Genomic DNA, 27,270 nt, shown 5'->3' with positions numbered 1-27,270 from the left:
CCAGCTTATGTTTTTTATTTAATTTATTGCATGAGATAATGGATCACAAAGATGAAGCTATCTGCCTCAGTTCTCTGAAGTTATAGTTCAAAAAGGTAGATGCTGAGATAGCATTATACTGAGATTTGAGAGTCTCAGTGTTTAAATTACTACTAAAAAAACTTGTAAAAGTTTAAAAAAAGTTTGGTGGGTTGACCCTAGCCAGCGGCCAATCACCCACACACCTGCTCACTCCCTCTTCCCTTCATTCCCAGCAGGATGGGGGAGAGACAAGCAAAAGCGAGAAAACTTACAAGTTGAGATAAAGGCAGTTTAATAAGTGAAGGAAAGAGATAAAAACTAAACCACCAAAGGCAATCACTCACTAACTCCCACATGCAGATCAATGCTCAGCCAGTCAGCAAACAGCGGCCACCTTGGAAGCCAGCCCTTCCCAAATAACTTCTTCTTCTACCCTGATTTTATTGCTGAGCATGATGTTATCTGACATGGAATAGTTCAGGTCAGATGTCTAGGTCATGTCCCTCCCAAACTCTTGCTGCCCCGAGACTACTCACTGTGGGGGCAGAGCAGGAAGAAGCAGCCTTGACCCTGCGCAAGGACTGCCGAGCAACAGCCGAAACACTGGTGTGGTACCAACACTGTTTTACTCACAAATCTGAAGCACAGCACCATATGGAACGCTGTGAAGAAAACTAACTTCATCTCAGCAAGACCCAATACAGAAAGAAACCCTAAGAAATCAGCTGTTCATCTCATGAGATATATCACATCATTGCTCGTTATTTGGAAGTGCAAAATCAAAAGCAAGTCTTCTACCGTAAAATGCTTTTCAGCATATGAAAATGTGTGTCAAATTTATCAAACCTGAAAGCGGTCCACTACAGTCAATACTATTCTTTATATTTGCAGTAGTGTCTTTGACCAGTGTATTTATACAATAAGTAAGCATAAGGCCTTCCCCAAACATACAACTTTGTATGTGAGTTTGTGGGTCTTGCACCCACATTATTAAAACTGATCAGTTTTATCTTGTACAGTTTAGATAATGTTTTTTACTGTTTACAACCTGCAGGTTGTAAGCAGTACTGTACAGTAGATACGCATAAATAGAATCATAAATTAAAAAAGCTAACAAGGTGCTCAGAAAGGCAGCTCAATGGCTTTGGCACTGCAGATGAGAACATGCAGAATTATGATGCTTGCTTACTCTAGTTCCAGGGGAGAAAAAAATATTAAATATATAATATCAGAAACTACAGTTTCCATGCAACTCTTTCACCTGCCCATAAGTAAACATCCTAGGAACAGAAAGCAAAAGTGATGGTCTGTGGAAGTCAGTAGAGGCTCTTCACAGACCTTGATCGCTCCTCAATGCTTGTATAAACAACTGTTCACTAAACCCAAAATAACACAACCAATGCTACTCCCCAACATAGTAGCTTTTATTTACATATCATGAAACTCACTTCTCTTCAGGCTTTCAGTGTTGAGCACCACAGATATTTAACACGCTGAAAGCCTTCAGGAGCTGAGAGCATAAACAGTGCATAGCTTTCTGGCACTTTCAGATGTTTAAAGACAAACGGAGTCCCTCGCTACCTTGAGAAATGCCTTCTCACCTCCAGAAAGTAATACAGGGGAGTCAGTAAGAAGGACTCCATAAATAAAACAAAAAAGGCCACTGGAGACAGATATTGCCCATAAAAATTAACCTGTAGTGCCAAGCTAAGTATTTAGCAATCCACTTTTACATGTAAAGGCCATTCCTACAGAACAGTAAGACTCTGCCAGTGCAGGCGAGTACTCCCAGCTTTGTGTTGCAGGAGCAGTAGCTGTTTGGAGGCTCCATCCCAAGGGAAAGCACCCTCCCAGTAACTGAGTATCTTCTCTCCATGTAGCAAGAGCTTTTTAGGAAACACTGGGCTTATAGTCAGATTTGAACATTAACTACGCAAGGTTATCTGCCCAGGCTTTTTAAAGTAGCACTGCTCACTGAAGAGATCAGTCCTGAATTTGAAAGGCTAAGGCACAACGAGAGCAAGCAATCAAGGCCATGATTTTCTATGTTCAACTTAACACAAACCAACAGGGCTCCACTTCCAAGCAAGCTAAAGCCACTTCAAGGCATAAGGGGAGCACATAACAGCAGCCCTCAAATCTAAACATGACTAGAGATTTCTTTCTCTTTCTAACACACGCAGATGACCCAAGTGCAAGTTCTGGGTCACTGGTGAAGTAAAAAACAGTCTTTTTTGAGGTATCAGAAATTTTACAGCTTGTGCACAGCAATATTACTTGCCACAGGCCCTGATGCCCATGTGCCAGAACCATCAGAAACACTTGGGCACCTGAATCACCCTGGGTAGACATTTCTTGGGCAGGCTTTGCTCCCTTGAAAATGAGCAGCAGCAAAACCAGCAGCCTTAGCTCCCCTCTCCTTCCTCCTGCCTTCCCTGCAGCAGGTCAGGCTAGCAGCAAACAGGACTATTCTCTATTCCACAGCGCTACACAGAAAGCAAGCTCACTTCTAAATATATTCAATTAGAAGTTTCTAAACCGCAAAATAAATATAGTTCTACATTTTGCTGCATAAATTAGAGTAAGGTTATACCTAATACCTCATAGTAAATGTAGTGTTATTTAACTGTTTTTCCCTCATCCTTAGAGTAGCAGATACAAGAGGCCCACTTGAAAAAGTTAAGGCTTCCACAGAAAGTAACAAATAAATTTACTTTCTGGGTTTTTTACTCCCTGTCATAACAAAATAGTGATCATCTTGCCTGCTCTTCATAAGAGTGCCTTTTGATACAGCAGGCATTCCTTTGTTACATGCCATTGCTGATTTTCCTTTAGGGAGAGGCTTCTTGGCTGCTGGGGCTGAGCTTTCACTTGCTTGCAAGTTTTTGGTGGAAGGCTGACCTTTTGTGGAAGGCTGTGCTGGCTTTTTGGTCACTGTTGCTTTGGCTGCAGTTTGAGGAAGCCGTACAACAGATAAGGGAGTGCGTTCAGGAGGTTTCGATGAAGCAGATCCAGCCTGATGGGGTTTACTGACATTTGGCTGTTTATTGACAGCTGATGATGCATTTTTGCTTGTAGATACCAGCATAGATGGCAATTTTGATGCTTTGCTAACTGTAAGGGAAGGTGCAGAAGCTGAGTGTTTCAGGACTGAAGCACTTTTCAAGTTCCTCGCCAGGTCAGAAGCTGTTTGTGAAGCTTTCTGAGGATGCCGAGACCCAGTTTCTGAGGTCTGAATAGCATTCTCAGGAGGTTTTGTGACGAGCTGCTGAGAATGTGCAAACTTGGCAACAGCACCCAGATTGGTAGCAGGCAGCCGAGTAGCCCTTGAAGCAACTGAATTCACTTTAGTTTTAGCAATGGATACAGGTTTGCTTTTAGCAGGGACATGCTTCTGTTTTGAAGCCACCCTTTCAGCTGTCCCAGGCAAGCGAGAGAGCTGTTTTTTAGAGGATGAGAGGGCAGGAGGCAGCGCTGCTCCTGGGGAGCCCTGAGGCAGCGCAAATTTCGCCTTGGGAGCATCAGGAGACCGAATACGTTTGCGTAATGTTTCGGAGTGAACAAGAGCTGTTCTTATTCCTGCAGACGAAGAGCTTTTGCTTACAGGCTGTGAAGGTGCAGAAGCTGGCGAGTTGCGTGCAGTAGGCTCCAGTTTCTTTGAGGTGCCAGATAATGGTTTGAAAGGAGACTGCACACTTGTCACTGAAGACCCCTTTAATTTGGACCTGGCTGTTAATGACTTGGCTGTAGAGGATGAGGGCACTGGCACTTTTGGCGATGTCAAGGCAGGGGACTGAGGACGTTTACATAAAGGCTTGTTGGCAGTGGCCCCTAGAGCTGAAAGAGGAGTGGACGGTTTTGATGGCTGCTTTTGAAACATATTGACAGCTGACATTGGATTCATGAGAGGAGGCTCCTGAACTCTAGCTGATGAGCTGGGGACATTGTCACTGGTGACCCCTTTCTGAAACGCCAGGATTTTTTGTTCCAGAGTTGCAAACTGAAGCACTCGGCATGGATCATATTTCAGTAGAAAACCTTGAAGGGTGTCCCAACCTCCACCAACACGTACCATCACATGCTTGCCATGTAGCATCTGAGAATGGGGGAAGAAGGGATGGAAGCAGAAAAACAAGAGTAACTTCTATTTTGTTTTATGCTGTGCTGTCTTCATCTTACATTAAAATATGTTGAAATCAACTAAAAGTAGGATGTCTTTTCTAACAGAGAAACATTTTTAAAAACAGAAATTATGCTATAAATAAGGCTTTTATTTCCCAGTTCTTTCATTAGATAGTTTCTCCTGCAGAGACAGTCATTATGCATTAGGAAATAATGAAAGCATGTACACAAAAAGGCATTTTAACCATTCTGTCAGTGTCTTAATTTAGTATACTAGAGTTCTGGATACAAGGTTTGTTCAAATGGTGGATGTTCCCATTACATTTTAATCCAAGAAACTCTCATAGCTTCTGAAGACAGTACTCAATTAGCCAACAAATTATAAACCCCCAGCATCCAGATTTTGAATAAGCAACATTCTCAGGATATTCTATTGCATTAACCTTACTTATAGGTTAATGCAATAGAAAAATATTAACTTGCTTAGTTTAGCGTGGTTGTAAAATCAATAGATGTAAGGTCTAATTAGTTACACCTTCTTTAAATAGAAGATTGGATGACGTGGTGTCCCAGTCTAAATAATTTTGTAATTCTAAAAATAATACCATAAAAATAAGGTATTCCACTCAAAAGCATTTCTCTCCCCACTATGAATATAAATCGCAATTCTGACAAACCACTTACTCGTATGAAGAGTATTTTATCTCCCAGTCTATAACGTCCTTCTGATAAGTATTCAATTGAAAATCGGTGGGAACAACTGCAGGGAGGATCTTCTGCTATATGTTTAACCTGGTTATTAAAATTGAAAGCATGAGTTAGTATTTTGACAGAAGAATGTGTCGAACAGTTTGAGATATTTGGGATATTTAATACAAGAAAAGATACTGATACCTTCATCTCATAATCTAAGAAAACACAAGAATTCTATTCCCTCACAAGAAAATCTCAGCTACGTAGAGCTTCAAAATGTAGAATAAAAGACTAAAAGAAAGAACAATCTATAAGTACCAACAAATATTGTTGTTCCAGTCCAATTTTCAAAATTTCTTCAATGTTATTTCTAGGTTCCTTTATAAGATTTGTCCATAACACTATGCATAGTAGTATAAAATCCCAACCATGACCTTGTAAAGATACTTTTATGGTCTCTAGAATTTGAAACAAGTGCCTGGGTCTCTCCTGTGACCAAATCCATTGCTGCACCTGACCCAAGGTGATTTCAACACTCTCCTTAACCTTTTGTAAGGTTTTTATAAGTTAATCTTCTACGTTTGTGACACCCAAGAAAGAAACACCAATAAAAAGGAGAAAGATAGTCCTCAAATTAGTCCAAGGTTAGAGAGTGGTGAGGCACTGGCACAGATTGCCCAGGGAAACTGTGGATGCCCCGTCCCTGGAGGTGTTCAAGGACAGGCTGGACAGGGCTTTGGGCAGCCTGATCTGGTGGGATGTGTCCCTGCCCATAGCAGGGGGGTTGGAACTAGATGATCTTTAAGGTCGCTTCCAACACAAACTATTCTATGATTCTAATATGTACCTCTTACAGCCACTTAACAAATTGGAAGGTCAAGGCCAAGCAGGAAAAAAAGCGAAACTTTTCAGAGACAGTAAAGATCTGGTAGCTGGCTTTCCCAAAGAAGCAGAAGTTTTACGTTAGAACACAGAGGACCCCTGAAATAAATGAATTTTAAAGTCTCAACAGGCATTTTCAAGCAAATTAGGAAAGCTGTTCATAATTTCCTTTGGACCAATTCACAAGACATACAAATCATCATCACCTTTTCTGCATACATATTCATTTCCAACTGGTACAGCTACAGAGGATTTATGTAAAGTCTTTTTCAAAACAGTTTCATCAAAGCCTACCTTAATATTTGATGAAGTTTTATGAAAACATCAAATTGAAGACAAGCATACATTACAGTCACAGAATATTGACACATCAGAAAAACTGAAAGGAAGTATTTCTTGCACGAAGAAGCAACAGAAGGGCAGGAGGAAGTCAAGTTATATGCACAGATGCATTAATTCCAAAATATATATGACAGTATTTTGCTTACATTTAAAAAAAAAAAAATACTTGTTCAGAATAGGTGCATAGGGAGGCTCACAAATATTAGATGATAAACAGCCTAAGTGTAGTGAGCCAGATCATACAAGTTCTAAACTTAGAGTTTAAGTTAAAGTCCATATTACCATTAATAAGTACTACTTACTGCCTCATGTAGCTCCCCATGATGACAACATGACTTGGCTGTGGTGACAGGTGATGGTGGTCCAGAGGTCATCAGCAGTGTTTCTTCTAGCTCAATTTCCTTCTCTAGTTTTACCAGTACAGGAGGTTCAACTCCATAACTCAACACAAACACAAAAGTAGAAAGTTTAATTGCTAAAGAAAACAAAAAGAAGCTCATGATAACAAACATGCCAAATTCTGAGTAGTTTGACTGACAGGGATGAACTCTACATCAGTCAGGGGAATAACTGCCTTGACAAGGCGAAGAGAAGGAGCGACTCCTAAGTTTCTCACACTCTTCACAAAGGGGGTCTTGGAGCTACCAGAGAAGGCAGTAAAAAATACTGTCAAAACTACACTATTTAGGTCATATCCATTTTTGATAAACTACCTGTAAGCTTCCAGCTCTACACTATAAATAAATTACAAGTTGAAACTGAGAGATTGATAGATACCTGCCAAAATGCTTAACAAATAAAGACCTCAAAAATGTATTTAATGCTCAGTGAGTTCTTCCAAGATGCATACATATGCACATTTGCTGAATGCAGTGTTTAAACATACAGCTAGAAAAAAAAGCATGGATCAGCACTTCTCCATGAAAAGAGTCTAATAGATATTTGAAAAAAAATACTCATTGTATAGTGGTCCTAGAAAAGCTACTCATTACTTTCTGCTTGGAATTAACACTTACTGCATTGACCTCAGATGGCCTTAACTGTGTCTTAGCTTTTACTTAATAGAATATGTTCTTCAATTTCTTGCTAAGAGCCTTATGGATCACATACCTGGATACAATGCGTCCAATTTCCAACAAACAAAGATATACTTGTCTTGGATCCTTGTGCAAAACTAAAAGAGGAGAGAATAAAGGCAGTTACAGCTCACATTTACTGTGGGGAAGACTGTGCAATTAGGTACAGAGAAGGGAAGATAAGGAATAGATGACTAACTTTGCCATCATTCTAACCAGGGGCGAGCTACACTATCATGGATAAAGCACTATATGCTTTCCAACTCTATTTTTCTGTTCTGTAAGTGTTTAAATCCATCCTGGCACTCCTGAAGTCAAATTCCTCTCCACCTCCTAAGAGAAATACCATCTATTTTATTTTATGCTGCTCTTGATGTGAACTGGAAAGAAAGTTCCGAGAGCTTTCCATTCCCTATCCCCAAATGTTACAGCAGCCTTAAAGGTGAAAAGAGCTGAACAACTGCAAATAGGAAAACATCTGTCTGTTCATGCCTGTGCAAAAAGATGCACTCCATGGGCGAATAACCATAAGCAAATACACTGCAAGGGACCTAGCTGACAAGTGGATAGCTATGCAGCCAGTCAGCCTAATTAGTTCAAATCCTCAGCCACGAAAGAACAATGTGTGGTTGTTATCATTTCAGTAAGCAACAGATCTATTTTTCTTATCACTTCCAAAGTTCTGGGTGCAAGCAGGGTCCATCCACTTGGCAGATTCACCCAATGGCACTAGAAGATACCACTGATACAGTGGCAGCTCCCCTACTCCATGCTGTACCCTCATTTGACCCCTCCCTATCAGCCCCCACCACCCAAATGTAGAAAAGAAAGCTGGCACAGCGATAATCTAAAAAGTACTAGAGTTCATTTCGTCCTTTTTTTCTTTTTGTTTTCATTTGTTTTTGTCAGCTATAAGAGAAGCTAAAACTATTTTGTCAGCTATAAGAAAAGTGGCATAATTTGCCTAAATCCAGAAGAGAAAAATCTCTAGCAGAGATCAAGATATTTGTCTTGATGTCAAAGGGCATCCCATGCCTTTTGACATCATACTCCCATACGCTTTCTTTCTGCTGTCTCAGGAGCCACTTAATTTATTTTCCTCACAGCAATAGGTCCTGAAAAGTGTGGATGACTATGTGTATCTAATGGGAAAAGGACAACTGTCAAATTGTCTTTCCTCTATTTCATAGCTAAAGAATGGCTTGAAAGTTTGATGGAGAACATCAGTGGAAAGAATGTTTCATCAAGGAGGCTGCAAGTCTGTTCATTTCAACTGCCAAAAAAAGCTCACAGAAGACATTTACGCCACAAAGCAAGCTTGTGTCAAGACTTCAAAACACTTCTTGGCTGTGAGTGAAAGCCACAGCATTAGGAAATCCTGTCTGCTTATCTCAAGGAGGCTAAACAGGTTCTAGTTACCCATCCACTTACAGGAAGTAAGATGTTTAAGCAAAGCAACTCATACAAGTTGCGCTGAGAAAAATATTACAACTAATTTTTTTATAGCTCAGTTCTCCTAATTATCTGCATTTCATGGCACTGAAAAAAAAGGTACACTCCCTAGTTAAATCAGAATGAGACAGATGCAAATGAGAGTATTTTCTCAATATTTTAAGAGATGACTTATCCAGTAGAGTAGGCATGGGCAGTCCACGTAGCAGGGAGGAGAGCTTAAAAGAAAAGCAGTTAATGAAGACAGTGCCTCTGCTTTATATAGCAGAAAGAATTCAAGAAAATCTAGCAAATAGTGTGACAAATTAATTTGATAACCGAAACTAAAGGTACTTCGCAATTTTTTGCTATTCTGTTTGACAGGCAGATTTTTTGCCTTTAAAATATAAAAAACAAACCTACCTCCCCCTCCCCCAAAAAACAGCATTTGGCTTGCCACAGAAAAGTTTGCATTAATTAATTTTCACTGACGTAATAGCTGGTAAAAGAGCATTTCACTGCATTATTTACCATGCCATGAAAGGACAGTCCCTCTTAATTAACAGTCAAAACAATTTATTCCATCTGGAACTATCAGTCTAGAATCTGTTTGTTAAAAGCGACAGACTATGCACTGGGGCAGGCATACACACAGTTAGCAATATTCATTTTTATAACCATCTTATTAAATGGGAAAATATAAATGGTTTAGAGTCAAGTCAAGCAGGTCCTGAAGTAAATGTTAATTACCAACAGACTGTTGTCACTTCAGGCACAACGCCCTGATGTAGTTACCAAATTTAGCAGTCGTGAATGCATTATTCTGAGGGCTCTCTGCAACAAGAATGAGCTCTAATACCAAATAAAGGATTTTATTGTGAGTTGACTCTGTGGCCCTGTGATCTTCCCACACCATGCTTTTCTCTGCCATTTCTCAGTGGGCCTTTTTACTGAAAAAAAACCTTGCAAGTTTGCTGCACAGCTGTCACTCCTCCCTTCCTCCCACATAGCAACTTTTAGAATGTTGGAAAAGCATCATGCAGTCACTGAACTGATTTTTCAAGGCTTTTATGTGAACACTGCCTTTAAAATTAATTAAAGCATTAGTAGCTTGCACAAGACAGACACAGTTGTGACAAAGGCTTCACCATACTATACAGATCTCCTTGACCAGGCAGTTATCCACATACAGATCAAAGCAAGACTTACAAAAAGATCAATTTACCTAAACCTTCAGATTCAAAGAGGTAAGTCTCATCAACTCCAATGGCCCTACACCAGTTAAGAAAGTTGGCTGTATTATCTCTGGCAAAAAAAGATCCTGCTGGAGCATCCTTCTTACAAGGGACTTTTCTCATTGGAAAATTCTAGCAAGGGAAGAAAACAAAAAGCACATTGTGCACATCAACATTGCCAACAGATTTCAACAGCTTATTTGCAAAGGAAAATAAATTCAGAGTACAGAAGCAGTGGTTAGTAACTATTTTGTGCTCAACCCACCACATATTCTAGTAAAAAAATATGCTAATGTAGAAGGCATTCCACCTCATCTTTAGGAACAGTCACTAACTGAACAATCCTTAGTTCTGCAGCTTCTTCCATAATTGCCCATACAATTGCTTTCCCATTGCCCCAAATGCTGAGGTAAAAGTGTTACTAGTGGTTTCACAAGCCTAGATAATTATTCCCCTTTCTCAAGTTCTGTTCATAGCAGCAGAATGAACCAAGAGAACCCTCAACCAATTAAACTATACTTCTCTACCAGACTTCTCAACATTTTAGAGACGGTTCTAGAAAGCTGAGGGAATCAGAACGGAGCAAAGGGCAGTTTCCTTGAAAAGAAAAGCATAAGACTGCTGTCTTACGCCCTGCTCCGCTTAATAATTCTTCTAATATTAGTAATTATATCACTTACTGGTAAATATACATTATTTAAAGCTACTGTTTTAATAGATAAAACAGTAAAAAAGTAAATGTAAAATAAGTGATCTGAATACAGTGAAACAGTTCCTCCTGCCCCCAAAGGAAATACTACCAAATCAGGGCACGTAAGTTGGTGACGTACTATTTGAGAAAGCATTGCCGTAGCTATACTGAGTACCTGAACAATGAACACATGCTACCACCACCTGCATTAGATATTTTTATACTCTAAAGTGACACATCAATACTTTTCACTGTACAAACAGACTGCAAGTTGCTTGAGATTCACATTTTGACTCAGACTTAGTTCCTAACAAAAACACTAAAGCCCATCTCCAGGTACATCAATGCATGGATATTTTCATGGCTAACCTACATACTAGAGTTTAGTCAGCAGCTTTTGGAATTAAACATTCCACTAAGTGCCAGTGAACATCTGGTTACTAACCCATGCTGATGTTATCAGGGGAACAAACTCCAGACTTGGACTAGATCTTCCTCTGGCAAGACTTCTACTGAAATTAAACTAAGCAAACTAGTAAGGACATTAGGATTTGACTAACAAAGTATCCAAGTCATTTGTTGCATCAGGACAGCTTATCCACACATAACACCACACTGCTGTTAATCAGTCTCCAGATACACAGTGTCCAGAATGCTACTTTGGGAAGCCTAACTCATCTGCTTTCCTTTTACTACTACTTACAAATAAAGACTGTATATCTGTATTAAAAAACACAACATGACTCACCCTTAAATTATTTGACCTACAACTTTCTTTAACTATGTTTTGAAGAACACCAACCAACTGGCAGAGTAGTACCCCATTATCAAGTTCTTCCAGCAGTTGCTCTGCTTTGACTTCTATTCCTAAAAAAAAGATCAATATTAGAGTTACTCCACAGAAGGTTAAGAAGCTTCATATGAACTTAGAGGCAATTCAAACACCCATCATATAATTACTACAGTGTTTGAGATTGAAAATTAGTAGAAATAAGTAAACTAAAATCAAATATCCACTTAATTAGATTTTAATTAAACTAACAAGATTCAGAAATAGAAATTAAAACGATTAATCATCCTACCTCTAAGACATGACAACTAATAAAAACTGAAAGTGAATCATGCATTTTAATGCAATTCTCCGAGCCACTCAGGCTCAAATACATCAGATCTTAACAGTACTGTAGATATTAAGTGCCAGCATTGACTGGAATACTGGAAAGTGCTTTGAAATTATTAGGTGATAATGTATTTTTAACCTCACCCAGCAAGTCAGACAGCCAGATTGACAGATCTTCTTGCATAGGCACCAAAGTTGCTTCATGTCGCACAGATATCCATTGGTCGTATAGGCACACATCTGCCAAACCTGGCCCATGTCTGGGAGTCAGAGGACTTCGGGGACTTAAGGGAAAGTCATCTCCAAACCACACCTGCAGAAGTTTTCAGTAAGCTGGAGACAGCGAGCTCTAATATTTGCAGTCAGAAGACTAAAACTTCTGTTCCTAATTATGTTAGGATCTATTATTCAAAGAGTAAGTGTTCATTCCCCTTCAGACAGATACACCAAACCCACACAACAGCAATCAAAACCAGTGCAGCTCTCATTAGTAACTTCTATATCAAAAGTACTATTAGATTTATTCTCTTAACATCTTTGTATTTAAGATTGCATACTTTCCTAAATATTAACTAATAAAAAAAGATACGTGAAATTTGTGCGGTTTTTTTTCCTCAGCATATTTTCGGTAATGAAATCTGCAGATTACTACATAATCCATTACAGGCCACCAGTTTCCCTGATCAATTATCAGAGGCATTTTGTGTTTAAATCATTAAAATGATGATGTTAAAAAGAGGAAACATATTCCTATGCAAGAATATAACACAATTCTTGAACAGGAGCCCTTAGCATTTCTCTTAAGGACTGCATATTTTCAAACTGAGCAGTACCTTTACATTTCAAGAAAATTACAATACTGAAATTTCATGTACAAAATTCCCAAAGCCAAAGAGTCCTTCTGGTATTCTTAACTACCTTCCTTCAGTTTAATGTGTGAATAAAGTATATGTTATTTATACTTAAATGATTAACTAGAATATAGAGCTTTTAAAAACAACTCTTCACCATCAAACAAGTTCATAAATAAGATCAGTCTTTGACTTCAAAATCATCTTCGGTAAGAGTACCTTGGAAGAGAAAGAATCCCCTGACTGGTATAACTCTGGGTTATCTCATTTATCTTGTCACATCGCTCCATTTGTAAAATGAGAAAATTACTACTTTTTTTTTTTTAAATTAGAGATAACTGGAGATTCTAGTGTTTCATCTGCTTCAGGGTAGACCTTTGAATTAAAAAAACCTATTATACAGAATTCAAACATTACAAAAGACATTTACCTGAACTGCATGCTGCATGGTCATCTGCATTTACATTAGTTTCTCCCCCTGGGGAAAGACAAGAGAATTTTTAACACAGTTCCTCCTGCTTTTGTGAAAATCCAAAGAAAAACTCATCAGTGCTGTTTTGGCAAAACGCGAGTGAGTCTAATCAGGAATGGATGGGTGAAAGAGGCAAGTATCTTACCAGCTAAAGTTTTGATCCAGTATTCGGTCAACTCCAGTTCGCTGCCCTTAAATAAATAATAGTTATTACAGCACAAAGTAGCAACTAACTGTGTATGCATAAATATTATACAAAGGTTTGCATGATTTTAAGGAGCTGTAAGGCATTTAGTTTGCCAAACAGACATATTAATACTTCAAACCATTCTTGCATTTAACAACGTCAGCATTCACTCCTCCCTTCTCAGCTATCACAAGTATATCTTGTACATGTGTGCATACACATTTAAGCATCCTGAATTTACATTAAATGCTTTGAAGATTATGAAAATCTTAAAGCAAGAAAATTATTTTGAAGAACGAGGGTTTTTTTTTCTTGCACAGATACATGAGAGAAATAAATGTTTTTATTAATTTCTATTGGGACTTTAAGTTAGATTTTCAGGCAGCTGGCACATACCCAAGTTTTCAACAGAATGCTGCAACCTATTGCAGCGATATGGCTACCAGGACAATCCCCTGGCAAAACAATCCTTAAAGAAAGTTTTAATGACAAGCTGGTCAACACCTTCTCTTCTGAAGCCAACACAGCAGTTTCCAGCAATGCTTTCAATCATGGGGAAGCCCCAGAATAAACTGCATGGTGGGATGGGGATCAGTGGGTCTTCTCACGTAGGCTCCAGGTCTAGAGATGTGCAGTATTACCAGGTTAGCTGCATACACACACACCAGAAGGAATTTCCTCAACATAATTCTCCACAGTGGCAGTGGGGGGCATTACAACCTCAAAACTTACTTACCTCTGTCTTGAAGCCAGCTAAAAACAACTTTCTTGCTCCATTACTTAATAGTCACAATAAAATTTCATCTTACTGATTAAGCCGGAAACCATATTGCAGATATTGTCAGAAAGTTTTAACTCATCTGTTTTCCTTTAAAAATAACTAACTTCCCCCATAGTGTCCCAGAAGTTTAAGGTTTATACTTAGTGTTCTTCTCTCCTCCTCCATCTGTTGCACAGCCTAGCCTTCCTACAACAAAAGGCTGAATAGTCCATGACAGAAGACCCAATTCTCATGAAAATTCTCTCACATCCTCTTACCCAGAAAGTGCCCTTTCCTCCCCGTTTTTCTCTTCCATTGCCTTGAATCTCAAATGATACATAGGACCACGCGTGTCAGGCATTTTGAACAACTTACCTCCGTGACCAGCAAACAAGCAGTTTGTTTTCAGGCTGAAGCTACTCTTTTGTACCAGGACCGTTAGCACTTCTCAAACTTTATCAGAGACACTCCAAGTGTTGTCTTTGCCCCCTCTTTTTATTTCTAGGGAGGGGAAAAAAAAAAAGACACATCCTCTCCTTGATGTCATTTTTCCTTCAATGAATGAACAAGGGAAAGGCAGAGTATCAGAGTATATCCAAGCATTACTAATGAGCATGTTATGCTTCGCACAGCTTTGTCCAGGGGAATACATTTTCCTTTAGCATAAGACGGCTATTGTCCCAAGAGAGTCACAATAAGAGGCTTCATTGATTAAAAAAAATAAATAAAACAACAGCAGAATAGTCAGAAGAGAAGTTGGTCTCATTAAAAGAAGGAGCTCCATATAGGCTAACAAGAGCTCTAGCACACAAACTGCCAAGATAAAACAAAAGGCAGCCTAATTCATGGGGAGCACTTAAAACACAAACAAAGCAAAATATTCAGACAGCAACTATCACAAGAATGCCCAGCATCTGCAGTTTTGTTGCATGCCTAACAAAAACTAGTTTAAAAAAAAAAAAGTAAAAAAAAAAAAAAAAAGTAAAAAAAAAAAAAAAAAGAGATGGAGGAGCAAAATTGTGGCAGTTGAACTTCAACAGCCTGCTCTTCTAAACGAAGTTATTTTGTGAGCCCATATGCCAAACGGCTATCTAGAAAAATCAAGCATCTTCACTTATTACCAGAGCATCTGAGTAACACTTAACAAAAAACCCTCTGATAACACAGACTACCCTGCATAAATTTTGAGTTGAAAAATTAATGTAGTAACAATTACCTATTTTCAGATCCCAAACAATCCAGCTCAGAGATCACAGGGCATATAGATTAATGTAGCTTTGTTACTTACAGGGAGAGGTATGGGATGAGAAGACCCAGAAGTCTGCCACCTTCAAGTAGACAGCCTGCAAAGGTGCAGTGATGAGGCAAATACCGGAGTACCTGGTAGAGTCATAACCAAATCTGACTTCTAAAACCAGTTGGCTTCCCTGCATCAAAAAGCTTTACATAATGAATGAAGCAAGTGCTTGATATTGAATTCAAGCAGGTCCAGCTAGACCCATATCAGTTTCTATACATGCCATTCTATCAACTCACCTTCATTCAACAGGCATTTGGTGTTCAGGAATCACAGCTGTGAAAGAAAAGACCCCAGAATGAAATGCACTGTATCATGTCCCACACGTAGCCTCAGACCATGCCATTTGTATTTCCAGGCTAGCTGAAGTCCCCAAAGTCCCTAGGTGGGCTCTCTACCCACTTCACCCCTTAAAACAGGGGAAGCACCAAAAACTCTCAGGCACTTCCTGATCAGGGGAGCAACTAGCCCAGCTCCAACCTCAGCAAACACAGAGGTCTCCCACCACCAGCACCACTCTCAGAAAAATACCTCATTTCTGCTGGAGCTTCTGCTGCTAACAGGCTCTGTGAAATGGGAGGAGAGAAGACGTCGCCTAGTAACACCCTACAGCTGGATCAATAGAGCAACATTGATTTACTGAGAGATAGGCGGTCAGCCACAAATGATATATTAAGGAGGGCAGGAGCTACCTTCGGCTGGCCAACTGCCACACCTCCGATAAATAATTAGAGCTACGGATCAGCATTAGGAAAGAGAGGTGGGAAAAATGTACCTATCTACTGACACATGGTGTAAGGACAAGCATTTCTCAGGAAAAGGGGTGCGGACATACCCTGGACATGACCCACACAGCCTCAGAAGACTGTAGTCTGCTTCTGCTCTAGAGATGTCCAAAATCTTGCTCCCAGCCAATCTGACAAACAGTAAAATCAGCAAGTACTAAAGCACTTTACGCAAATACTTCAGGGTGCTAAACACATGCTCCGAGATGCTACACAAGATAGCCTGCTTAATATTAGTTGTATCACGTACACTAATTACAAGCCATTTTGTAGCACAAGATGAACTGAGTCCAAATTCCATTTTACTCAACTGTAGTTTACCAAGAAACAACAAAAAAAATCCACAGCTCCATAGGTACCTAAAACACAGATGAAGAAGCCATTTACCTAGCTTAAATGGAAGTTAAAGGGATTCACAGACTTATTAAAAAACCTTGGATTCACAGACTCATTAAAAAAACCTTGGATAGAAGCACTTTTACGTCTTCACCCTATATTTAAAATATATAACGCATCATCCTTTATTCAATCAACACCCAAAGGCAGTCACAACAGACTAACCCAGAGCAGCCAGAAACTGTAGATTAGTCTTGACAGTACCTACTGAAACCCACATTTTTAAATACTCTGAAGTGAAAGAAGCTGTCAAATCAGTATCTGTTGAAAGCTACTACAGGCTAGCCAAGACTGTTATTTTTTTCTACACATATCCTAACATGCAAAAGAAAAGATGTAGGCACGACAAGAGAGAACCATGGAGTGCTACTCTCTCTAGTCACTAAAGCAATTACAGAGCCCTTTTGTTGCATTACTGAGTCAGCAGGAGCTCTGCTTGCCCGAGGAGGCCTCAGAGGCACAAAAGAGAAAGAACCAGTCGTCCAAGGTGAAGGGCTTTAAGGTAGCAACCAACTCCTTACATTAAGGCCTGCTGACTGCTCTGCTCAGGAACAGCCTTTCTGCACCTCTCAGTGACAGCGTACACAGCAGCAAGACTGCTTTCCTCTTCCAAAGGGTGGCAAAGGTCCTGGATTCACCTGTCAGGGCAGAGAAACTCACTTGAAATCAGGGAGGAGCACTTCATCTCAACAGCTGGCATCTCCACAGGAGACGTGCAGACGGCTCCTTTCCCACAAGACCATCCAGTTTGGGGAGACGCTGGTTAGCACGAGATATGCTACCCTTGCCATACTCACAAACTCTTCTGCCTGCCCCCCACCCCCCCCTTATCTACCCCATGCTTCTTACAGCAGTGAGGGGGGCACCACTCAAGGCCCAGGGCGCAGGCTGCTGTCTGGCTGTAGTCAAGAGGAGTTTATTGTGACTAAGATATAAAATCCTATCTTGTTATGAAAGATCCACCCAGTACTTTTAGAATTACAAATGCACAGGCCAGCTATGCCTTATATGCCCTAAAGGTGTACAAGTACTTTTTGTTGGTGTCTCGAGCAAAGGTAACACACAGCATCCCTGGGATACAGCCAGCTTTTGGGCAAAGAAAGGACCCAAATGTTTTTCGGCTTACTAAACGACTATTTTAGCCAAAAGCAATAGGGCGAATTTCCTACAAAATCAGCATCATATCTCCAAACGCTTGTGTGAGGTACAGGGGAGACTGGGTTTGAAGGGCAGTACACAAAAAACTCTCCCCTCTCCCTTCTCCAGGGTAAGTTTCACAGTGCTCCGCTTGCAGCGTCAACTCCAAGAGCCGCAAACTTGGGTGGATGGGAGCTCCTGCCCCTGGAAGTGTGACCTGAGCCCACCCTGCTATCAGGCTTAGCAGCACCGCCCAGTCCCCGCTGCATGAGGCTCCCCGCGACGTCTGATGCCCGACGCGTGATCTAATGGGACGTGTGTCCATGGCAGAGGGGTGGAACTAGATGATCGTTAAGGTCCCTTCCAACCCAAACCATTCTACGATTCTATGAACACGTTCTCAGCGCTGCGCCGCGACCGCCCTGGACCTGCCCGCCCCCTTTCCCGCCAGCGGGACCCCCCAGCAGCGCCCCGACCCCACGCACAGCGTGAGTACAGGAGAGACTACAGCACAGCAGCACAGAACAGCAGTAGTGCAGCAGGGCGGCAGCAGCACAGCAACAGCAGCAGAAGCAGTTGCGGCAGCAGCAGCAGCAGGACCAACAGCAGCAGAAGCAGTAGCAGTGGCAGCAGCAGCAGGACCGGCAGCAGCCGAGCAGCTGCCGCCACGCCTTGTCTTGCCTCGCCACCCCTTGCCCTCCCTTGCCTTGCCGTGCCTTGCTTTGTCGTGCTGTGCCGTGCCGTGCCGTGCCTCGCCTCCCTGTGCTGTGCCGTGCCGTGCCTTCTCTTGCCTTGCCTCGCCTCGCCTCGCCTTGCCTTGCCCGGCTCCGCTCCGCTCCCCGGCCGCCGCCCCCGCCCGCTGCGCTCCGCGCCGGCCGCTCTGTTCGAAAGGGCCAATGGGCGCGCGCGGCGCGTGGGCGGGGCCTGTCCCGCTGCACCTGGTCTGGAGGTGCTGCTGCCCCGCTGGGTGGGAGCAGGGCACGGGGTGTGGGGGAATGGGGAGCGCCTGACCACGGGCGCACTCGAGAAAGCTTTTTCAGAGAATCAGAGAGTCGCTTAGGTTACAAAAGACCTTTAAGGCCATAGAATCCAATCCTTAACCTAACACTGTCTGGTCCACCCACTAAATCGTTTCCTTAAGCGCCACATCTACACGTTTTCCAAGTCCCTGCAGGGATGGTGACTCAAGCGCTTCCCTAGGCAGCCTGTGCTGGTGCTTTGTAACCTGTCAATGAATGATAGGATCATAGAATGGTTTGGGTTGAAAGGGACTTCATTCAGTTCTAATCTCCTTGCCGTGGGCAGAGACGCCTTCCACCAGGTTAGGTTGCTCAAAGCCTCATTCAACCTGGTCTGGAACACCTCCAAGGATGGGGCAGCCACAGCTTCTCTGGGCAACCTGTTCCAGTGCCTCACTACTCCCACAGGAAATTTTTCTTCCTACTATCTAATCTAAATCTTCTCTCTTTCAGCTTAAAACCATTACTCCTCATTGTATCGCTGGGTAGGACTTAGGTGTAGTCATGTTTCATAGAACCATAGAATCACCAGATTGGAAAAGACCTCTTGGATCATCGAGTCCAGCCATTCCTATCTGCCACTAATCCATGTTCCTGAGCATCTCATCTACCCAGCTTTTAAACACCTCCAGGGATGGGGACTCAACCACCTCCCTGGGCAGCCTCTGCCAGTGCCCAATGACCTTTTCTGTGAAATTTTTTTTCCTGATGTCCAGCCTGAACCTCCCTTGGTGGAGCTTGAGGCCATTTCCCCTTGTCCTTTCCCCTGTCACTTGGGAGAAGAGGCCAGCACCCTCCTCTCTACAACCTCCTTTCAGGGAGTTGTAGAGAGCCATAAGATCTCCCCTCAGCCTCCTCCAGGCTAAACAACCCCAGTTCCCTCAGCCGCTCCTCATAAGACTTGTGCTCCAGCCCCTTCACCAGCTTCTTTGGTCTTCTCTGGACATGCTCCAGAAATATTTCCTAATATCTAGTTGAAACCTGCTCTGTTCTGTTTCGTTGGGTTATTTTTTTAGCAGGGCAAAGAGCTGCCTCTGTGCCCAGTGACTTTCCTTCACCGCTATCAGCACTGGTCCATGGTTTGAAGGACAGGTGGTTGGCATGTTGCTGTCCTATCTGTCCGTTTTGAGGTTGTTCAGCGCAGAGCCGGGCACAAGGAAAACACTCAACCTGCCCACAGCCCCTGTTAGCGCTGGGGACCCTGCGCTGCCCCACATAGCGTTCAAAGATGCTTCCCTGCTTCAGGGATGTTGCTGATGGGTTCAGAGCCGCTAAGCACCAACAATCAAAAGTTATAAAGTAAAACAACCTGTGATGCACTTTCACAAAATATAGATACTTCACAATTTTTACTTTGATATAATAATGCAAATAAAGTTACATGTTTATATCATGAAAAGGGTATTTTGGGGTGGGTGTGGCTTTTCCTAGTCACATGACTTTTCATCTTCTGGAGAAATAATAGCTTTGTATATCTAATGTGAACACATTTCACAGTTGAATAGCAAACAGTTGCAGCATTAATAATCTCAGCTGGTTTATTACCCTTAATATTCAGAATATATTCTTTAATGGAGGCCAGGCACATAAACAATGTAATGAAAAAATGTGAATGGAAACCTGCATTTCCCCATTTGTCAAGAGGAGCTGTAAATACAATCAGCTTAAATGCAGCAGGAATTAACAAGGTTCCTCTGAGGAGCCGGTGGACGCTTTCTAATCAGTGAATATAAATACAGAGAAAATGATACTCACATGTGGAGATCTCATATCTATACAATATTATGTGTATAGTGAACTTTCATGAATCCATGACATGTTTCTATAAAAATGCAGTAAAGAAAATTTAGTGCACTGTGGAATATTTTTCTATGAAAATAAATGGTATGTGGTCCTTTAAAAAGATACTTCTCCTAAAATAAAATAAAAAGTATCCATCACTGCACATCCCAGATCTCACAGAGAAGAGGTGTGAATTTGTGATCATTCACTCTCCATGACATCAGCATCTCTGCGTGATGATGGTTAAATGTCCGTAATTCTGTAAGGCGGCCCAGAAGACATGCAAAGTGTTGAGGGTTATCTGGATGGTGAATTTTGCAGAATTTTTGCAGAATATCCAGTAGGGGTTCTTGAAGCCTTTCCACGGACTCTCTGTCCTTTATGTATTGCCGATCTGGTTATGGTTTTAAAAGAGAAGAAGTAATTAGCAAATATATGTTCTGATACAAAGTAAATGTTTACACAGATAAATTAATATAAAACTGTTCGGATCTGTACAGTGGGCACTGATTTTCACAGCTACCAGGAATATTTATTAATTCTACATTATATTTTTTGTTTGGTATTTTCATGTAAGCTTCCCACTTCTAGCTAGGGAAAAGTTTCAAATTTTTCAAAAACGGAAGAGATTTGACTCTGAAATGTTTCTCTGGGGTTGTATCATCATCTTCCAATGCAGTTCTGTGCCTGAGTACATTCTGTGATGCATTGCAACAACTGAGCAGTGTAGCATAGGTTCTTGGAGATAAGTACAACCAGGGAATTTGACCAGTAGAGCAGAGTGTGAATACAGGTCACCAGGGAGAAATCAAATGTCTTCATCCTCATTTAAATTTCTTTGTTAGAAAATGCTCCGTTTGCAAGTATGTGTTTGGGTATTGGAGTATTTTGGGGAGAGAGGAAAAGAGAAGGATTGGTTTTAATTTCCCTGAAATTTTTGGTGTAAAAAAGTTTTCTGAGCCACACTATCTCAGTGATAGAATTGTTTCACCTTCCCATCTTCCATGAGACATGATTTGGAAACCTTTGTGTCTATCTTTTGTCCCAAAGCATCAGGCTTGTCTTCTTCCTTTCCTATGTCAATTTGTTTCAGGCACTATATAATGTCTCTGTATTTTGTAGGTAGAGCTATTTATTTCTGTGCTGTCAAATAATTAGTTTTTACAGCACAGCCTGTAATCAGGGCTGAGATGCTCTTAGGCAGATACATCTGAGAGGCCAGTTTCCAGCAGTTTGTGGTTGAGGAGTCAGCTTGCTGCTGTTCTTCTGCTCTTGCCATCTGGTGTTTGTTCAACAAAGCCTGAAGACCTTCACTGACATTCTCTATTCTAAGTTATAGGGTTTCCCAATTTCCCTCTAAAAAACGTGACATTTCACAATAGGCTGTAGTGATGTGCATTTAACCACATCTGGGATTTTCTGAAGGAAGATGCTCGCCATGCTAAGCAGTGAAGAGATACCAGTAAGGTTTTTTTAAGCAGGATATTTAGGCACTTTTTTCCCTTGTATGCAAAACCAGATGGTGTAGCAGTGTATTTAGAGTGTTGGATTTCTGTGCTTATTTTTTTTGGTTTAACAATTGAATATACTGAATATGCATGTATGCTCACTTACTTTATGTAGAATATAAGTTTTTACACGTCTCAGGTCACACTCCTCATGCTTTCTTTCCAAAACCACTAGTATTTAATTCTATGTTGGAAGTTACCTGGAGACAGGATAACTATGGCTGTGAGCAGCGCATATTCTTCTTGTGTCATTTTCAGCTCTCCGATGCTTTTATAAAAATTAAACATGGGAGTTATGAATTCATCTGAGATACCTGTGAGAGAAAAAAATATAATTTCTTAATTATAGAAATAATCTGGTTTATTGCCAGAGAGTAATTATTTAGTATTTGAAGCCTTGACTGACTTGAAGGGAAAAATTTTCTACACAAATCAGGCCTGATGCAAGACAATTAGTTACAAAAGTGTGAGCACATCCTTGTTTTCCAGATCAGAGTAGTTACAAGCAAGCACTGGCAATTTCTTTTCACACGATTTTGCAGTTTTTCTTTCAAGCAATTCCTTTTCCTCTATGGGTTTGTCCATCCGTCTCTTGAGGACAAAACTCACATATGTTTGTCTTGCTGTCTGCTGATATTCTAGCTGTTTTCTGTTTGCAGTATGCACATTTTGCAAAACAGTCCCCATGTTGCCTGTCTTTACATTCATAAATGGAAATCCCTCAGGGTGTATGGTTTAATTCTAGACCACCTCTTTAGATAACTGCTTTGGGCAGTTGCTTCAGTTGTCTGCATAAAGAGACTTAATTGCTCCCTTTATGTAGCCTGAAACTTTAGCTAGGTCTAGGATTACCTGTAGTCCCAGATCAACTTGCTTCCAACTACTACTATCTTAAAGCATAAACTACTGTATTATAAAGTACAGAGCCATAAATAATTAAAATCTAGCCCAGTTTAAGAATGGGATCATGTGATTCTCACCATCAGCAAAACCCTTTGGGATTACTGAACTGGGGCACGCTGACTGGGCTTCCTTTTACTGACTTTGTCATCAGGTCACAATGTTCTTACTTAGCCTTTAATTACAGATATACTTAATTCTGCCTTTTGGTGTAAAAGAGAAGTAGGTCCTGTGACATCAAATTTCATTTTTTTTTTAACTGCCTTGTCACTCAGAGCAGCCACTAGATTGTTGGCAACGGCTGCTTGCAACTCTGAGGCAGTGGCGCTGACAAGGTATAGAGACCTGAACCAGTGGTTCTGCAGCCTTTTGGTCTTCCTTGGCCCTTCCTCTCTTCCCACAGAGGAGGGCCATAGGATTTTTTGTAATTTTACTCAGAATTTTGAGCTGCTCTCGGAGAAGACTTTATAACTTGGTGTGGAGACCACGTGAAATAATGTGATTTTGAGTGTTTTATACAACACAAACCTGAAGTACAGAACTAGTAGTTTGGAGTGTCTCCAGTAGGGGAAATTCAAAATGAAACTCAGCAGGTGGAACTCAAAAGAAGGAAACATGAAGTCACTTGACTTAACTATGAACAAGTCACATTTTGCTGTGACAGGAAGAACTTGCTTCATTCTGTCAAATAGCTATGTGTCCCAACAGATTGAAAGTATGGTCTTGCAGGCTGTGGTTTATTTTATGGCTGAATGATGTATTTAAACATGTGACATGAACAATCTGTGTTCACTTCAGATTACAAGCCATAAACCTTGCTTTTATAACAAATTCAACACCATTGAGAAGAGTCTAAGTAAATGAACTGCGAGTTAGCTCACCCTGTCGAAGTTAGTAAGACAGTTGGAGACTCATATAGAGCAAACAATAGTCATAGCATCAAATGCTCTATGAGGTTTATGTCTTTAGTCATTAGTGTTAACTATTAAAACACTATTTGAACACTTGCTATTAGTAACTTTTGGTGAACTGCCTCTCTTTCAGGCAGTTTTAAATGCCAAATTCCTTGCAATATGACATATATAAGGAATACACATATATAACACACCAAAGCTTTTTAAAATTTGCATGAATCTAGAAACAGGAGAAAAAAATAAATCTAGCTGAGCCCTAAAGCAGAGTAAACGGATTCCTTTCATGGTAGTGAATAGCTTAGCAATGACATGAAAAAGTCCATGACAAACTGGATATTTTTAGAAGTCTCTGTGAAAGGTATTGCGGCACTGGGAATGACTGTTTGGCAGCAAGCAGAAAATGGAAGGAAGTGGGCTGTGAGTAAGACTCCCATCATTTGTTTCTAGTATTCATAATTAGATTTTGATTTTTCTTCTTTTTTTTGGTCAGATTAGTTTTCAGCTGGGTGAATTAATTGTTTTGTTGACCACAAAGCTCCTTAAGTCCTACTGTCAATATAGCAGAAGTGGGATGAAAACTATGCTGGTGAACAGAGAGTGGAATAACTAATCCAAGTCCTCATGGGTCCAGGCACTGTATGAGCATACAGTAAAATGATCTTTGCCCCAGAAAGCTTATAATCTAACATTAAGAAACTAAAGCATGGATGGATGAAGCAAAACATGACCGTAGATGTGGTAGCAAATGAAGTTATGGCAGAGAGCTTCGATGCATTACTGTACTCCAGAGGAATAAAAAGGAAGAGGTGAAAGGGAGCAAAAAGGGATGTTTCAGCAATGCAACTGATTTACTGCTTTTAGTAAAGAGAACAGAACTTTGAAAACTTTAAATAGATATGCATCATAAGACGATAATGAACAAAACCAGGCAAGAAGAGGAATTTTGAGACTAGGATGATGGATTTTTTCCTTGGTTACTAGTTTTGCTCTTATCTGATCTGTGCTGGAGTTTCTCTGTTATTTCATCATCCTGTATGCATGTTACACAAACTGCTGTTCCATCACAAGAGGGGGCTGTTTTCTAATGGGAGTGAAAACACTACAGTTTGAATTTAATAAGCTCCACTGGAAAGCAAAAAAGCAGGAAACAGATGTTTATAGTTCTTGCCTTTTTTTTCCTTTCTTATCTACTGTACAAGATGTTGTCACTTCAACTCAGATTATCAGGAAAAGAATTAAAGGCAATTGTTACTTGTTACTGGAAAGGCTAGAGGAGAAATTACTATTATGTATTTTCAAATGTCATAGTTACAAATGACACTCCAAAAGTGAAATAAAATCCAATAGATAAAGTTATAATGTATTTCTCAGTAAGACCAGAAAAATAGCTCTGTTTGCCCCGCTTTATTTAGATCAGTCAAGAGCACCGCACAGTACTGTGTTGGAGAGGCGGAGCTTCCTGCCCAGTGTTAATGGTTCCTCCTTTTTAACTTTTCTACAAAAAGGTTTCAAGAACTTCGTTTCATGAAGCATTACAGAAATAAGAACATGCTTCTCCTTTGTGTTTCATTGTGCATCATCCTGAACTGCTCAGATTTCTGTGTAGCCACCTGCCAGCTTCTGTCATCTGCAGAAGAGACTGCAATTAATTCGATTGATTTTGCTGTTAGTGGATGACCGGCTTTAAACCTCAGGGTAGGCAACAGGAAATGCTAGCTTTATTGAGTATGGCTTTGCTGCATTAGACTGGAGCAGATTTAAACCTATAAGATTATTTATTCAGCATCCCTTACTTCTTGCACAATTTCATTCCTGTCTGTAGCTTAAGACCTAGCATTGTTTTAGACCTTGACTTTTTGTAAGGTTTTGTTCCTATGATTTCTCTCTGAAGGTAGGATGACTGTTGCATTCATAAGGTTTGCAGTTTCAGGCCATAAATAATTATCTGGTTAACATAATACTGGAATATATGGTCTACTGTGATATTGAGTCAGTATTACCATCTTTTTGAGACCAGTATTCTCTCTTCTGTTTTGGCTGTTGATTAAAACTGAATAAATTAATCTACTGCAGGAGGTAAGCCTGAGAGTAGGTACTAATTAACAGTATCTAGCACCGTGTAATTAATACAGATAAAGAGATCTTTTTTTCTTGATAAACGTGGAGGTTCCAGTGGATATTAAACCAAGCATTTATTAGTAGCTGTTTTATGAAAATAAAGTGTATTAATTACTCACAAAATTACATCTTATCTTTTACAGTCTTTCATCTACCAGAACTGCCTTCCACAGTGCTTATGAGCTCTGCCTTCTAACCTGTTCAAATAGGTGTCAGTGACCGTATAAATATGGACCAAATTAAGCCAACTTAAATGAGAGGTTAGCATATGCCAAGAAAAACTCTCAATCAGGATAGCAAAAATCAACCTTCTCAAGAATTATCAATAGGAGCACTGTGAAGCCATCATTGCAAGCAAAGAGACCTTGATTTTAAAAGAGAAAAAAAGAATCCCAACCCAACGAAACCTGCAAGGAGGATTCAAATGACGTTGCCACAGACCATACTTGGCAGTGGACTGAGTGTCTGCAGTCAGAAAGGAAGTGCGGTCTGGCACACAGCAGCAGCATCTGCACTGCCTTCAGCTAGTCTTCATAGGTTGAGCCTATTTAAGTAAGTTTTTGGCCTGGAGAAGCACACTTATGCAGAAGAAAAGAAGTTGGGTCTCCCGATATCTGTTCTTGTTTTTCTGGCTATAAATTAACTCTGAAGATATGATTTGAACACTTTTATCAATTTTATTTGTAATTGAGGATCATGACACTGGCTTACTCAGTATGGTAGATTGTGCAGTATCACATATGAATAAAAAAGCTCTTTCCTATGCTCTGTAATTTAAAATGGTCCTAGTTTCTAAATAGTCTGGGCAGTGTGCTGTGGGCCGAGTCACAGGATGGTAATTGTCTCTTCTGTGTGGACGCATAAGACCATTTTGAGGCTTAGACATCTGTGACTTGCAGGTATGTTTCAAAACAAGGGGCTACATACTGGCCAGGTTGCTCTGTCTTAGATTATTTGGACTCAGCAGTAAGATAATTTAATTTTGTTTCTTTCCACAAAGCCCAGCATAACGGGGTTTTGAAGCACCGCCGTTACTCAGTACTAATAAATAATGAAGGCCAAAGGCAGTGGAAGTAATTGGGTATGTGTTGTTCTGGTGCCAAATTTTGCCCTTGGTTGCAGGAGTCTCCTATCCAAGTCAATGGGAACTTTGTATCCCACATTCAAGGGCAAAAATGTGGCCTCTTGCCAATGCTTTGAAATTGTGGATATTTCTATTTTTTTCCTTGCATCTCACTGTACTTCAGCACCTGTAACCCATTCAGGAAGAAAACATTGTATTTCACAATGTCGGGGGTTTTGCTGCCAACACTGCTAACCCAAAATTTGGGTCTAGTTTCTTCTGTTTCTGTCCATATCAGATACTGTCTTATTTCCTGATCCTGAAATCAGTAGAACTGCTTTGTAAAACAAGATGATGGAATAAAAATCTGTAGCTCTTAATGACCGCTGAAAGCAATTGACTTTAGGAAATCAAGCTATAAATGCTCACTGAGAAAATATCCAGTATTTGAGCACTGTTTTAAAAACA

At 40.5% G+C, this 27,270-nt stretch overlaps 2 protein-coding genes and 1 long non-coding RNA gene across 16 annotated transcripts in view; all 3 read right to left on the bottom strand.

Annotated features, from left to right (window-relative positions):
• Window positions 1-5: 5 nt before the first annotated feature.
• Window positions 6-13,018, bottom strand: GAS2L3 (growth arrest specific 2 like 3). Its single transcript, XM_009571558.2, has 8 exons — window positions 12,895-13,018; window positions 11,758-11,926; window positions 11,242-11,360; window positions 9,793-9,934; window positions 7,171-7,234; window positions 6,363-6,501; window positions 4,828-4,935; window positions 6-4,117 (listed from the first exon to the last, which is right to left on the bottom strand). The coding sequence occupies exons 1-8, from the start codon at window positions 12,922-12,924 to the stop codon at window positions 2,732-2,734; spliced, it is 2,157 nt and encodes a 718-aa protein (XP_009569853.2). The 5' UTR covers window positions 12,925-13,018; the 3' UTR covers window positions 6-2,731.
• A 62-nt stretch (window positions 13,019-13,080) lies between these two features.
• Window positions 13,081-17,001, bottom strand: LOC128854037 (uncharacterized). 7 transcript variants are annotated; one of them, XR_008452942.1, is made up of 7 exons: window positions 16,883-16,998; window positions 16,016-16,096; window positions 15,712-15,792; window positions 15,420-15,456; window positions 15,172-15,323; window positions 14,259-14,384; window positions 13,081-13,127 (listed from the first exon to the last, which is right to left on the bottom strand). It is a non-coding gene; the product is annotated as an uncharacterized LOC128854037 (long non-coding RNA). The 7 variants fall into 7 exon arrangements; XR_008452939.1 differs by having other exon boundaries at window positions 15,172-15,310; XR_008452943.1 differs by lacking the exon at window positions 15,712-15,792 and having other exon boundaries at window positions 15,172-15,310.
• A 2,882-nt stretch (window positions 17,002-19,883) lies between these two features.
• NR1H4 (nuclear receptor subfamily 1 group H member 4) overlaps window positions 19,884-27,270 on the bottom strand; it is a 54,115-nt gene continuing 46,728 nt past the window's right edge. For 7 of the 8 annotated variants that reach the window (XM_054056651.1, XM_054056649.1, XM_054056650.1 and 4 more), the window contains 2 exons: window positions 22,008-22,121; window positions 19,884-20,693 (listed from right to left, as the gene is read on the bottom strand). In XM_054056651.1, the coding sequence (XP_053912626.1) occupies window positions 20,455-20,693; window positions 22,008-22,121 (353 nt within the window). In that variant the 3' untranslated portion in view covers window positions 19,884-20,454. The remainder of the gene's footprint in view (window positions 20,694-22,007; window positions 22,122-27,270) is intronic. The other variant, XM_009571557.2, reaches the window with a different exon arrangement.

The sequence above is a fragment of the Cuculus canorus genome, chromosome 1 (assembly GCF_017976375.1).
Source record: "Cuculus canorus isolate bCucCan1 chromosome 1, bCucCan1.pri, whole genome shotgun sequence".
Classification (NCBI taxonomy): Eukaryota; Metazoa; Chordata; class Aves; order Cuculiformes; family Cuculidae; genus Cuculus; species Cuculus canorus.
Note: the sequence above shows the minus strand (reverse complement) of the source record. Positions and strands in the feature narration are given on the sequence as shown.

Excerpts from the sequence above, each read along its gene's own strand:
- GAS2L3 (XM_009571558.2), bottom strand. The coding sequence starts at position 12,924 with ATGCAGATGACCATGCAGCATGCAGTTCAG. Across the intron at positions 11,361-11,757 it reads CTGGCTGTCTGACTTGCTGG|GAATAGAAGTCAAAGCAGAG; the intron begins GTGAGGTTAAAA and ends TCTTTTTTTTAG. Across the intron at positions 9,935-11,241 it reads GTAGGTCAAATAATTTAAGG|AATTTTCCAATGAGAAAAGT; the intron begins GTGAGTCATGTT and ends TTCCCTTGCTAG.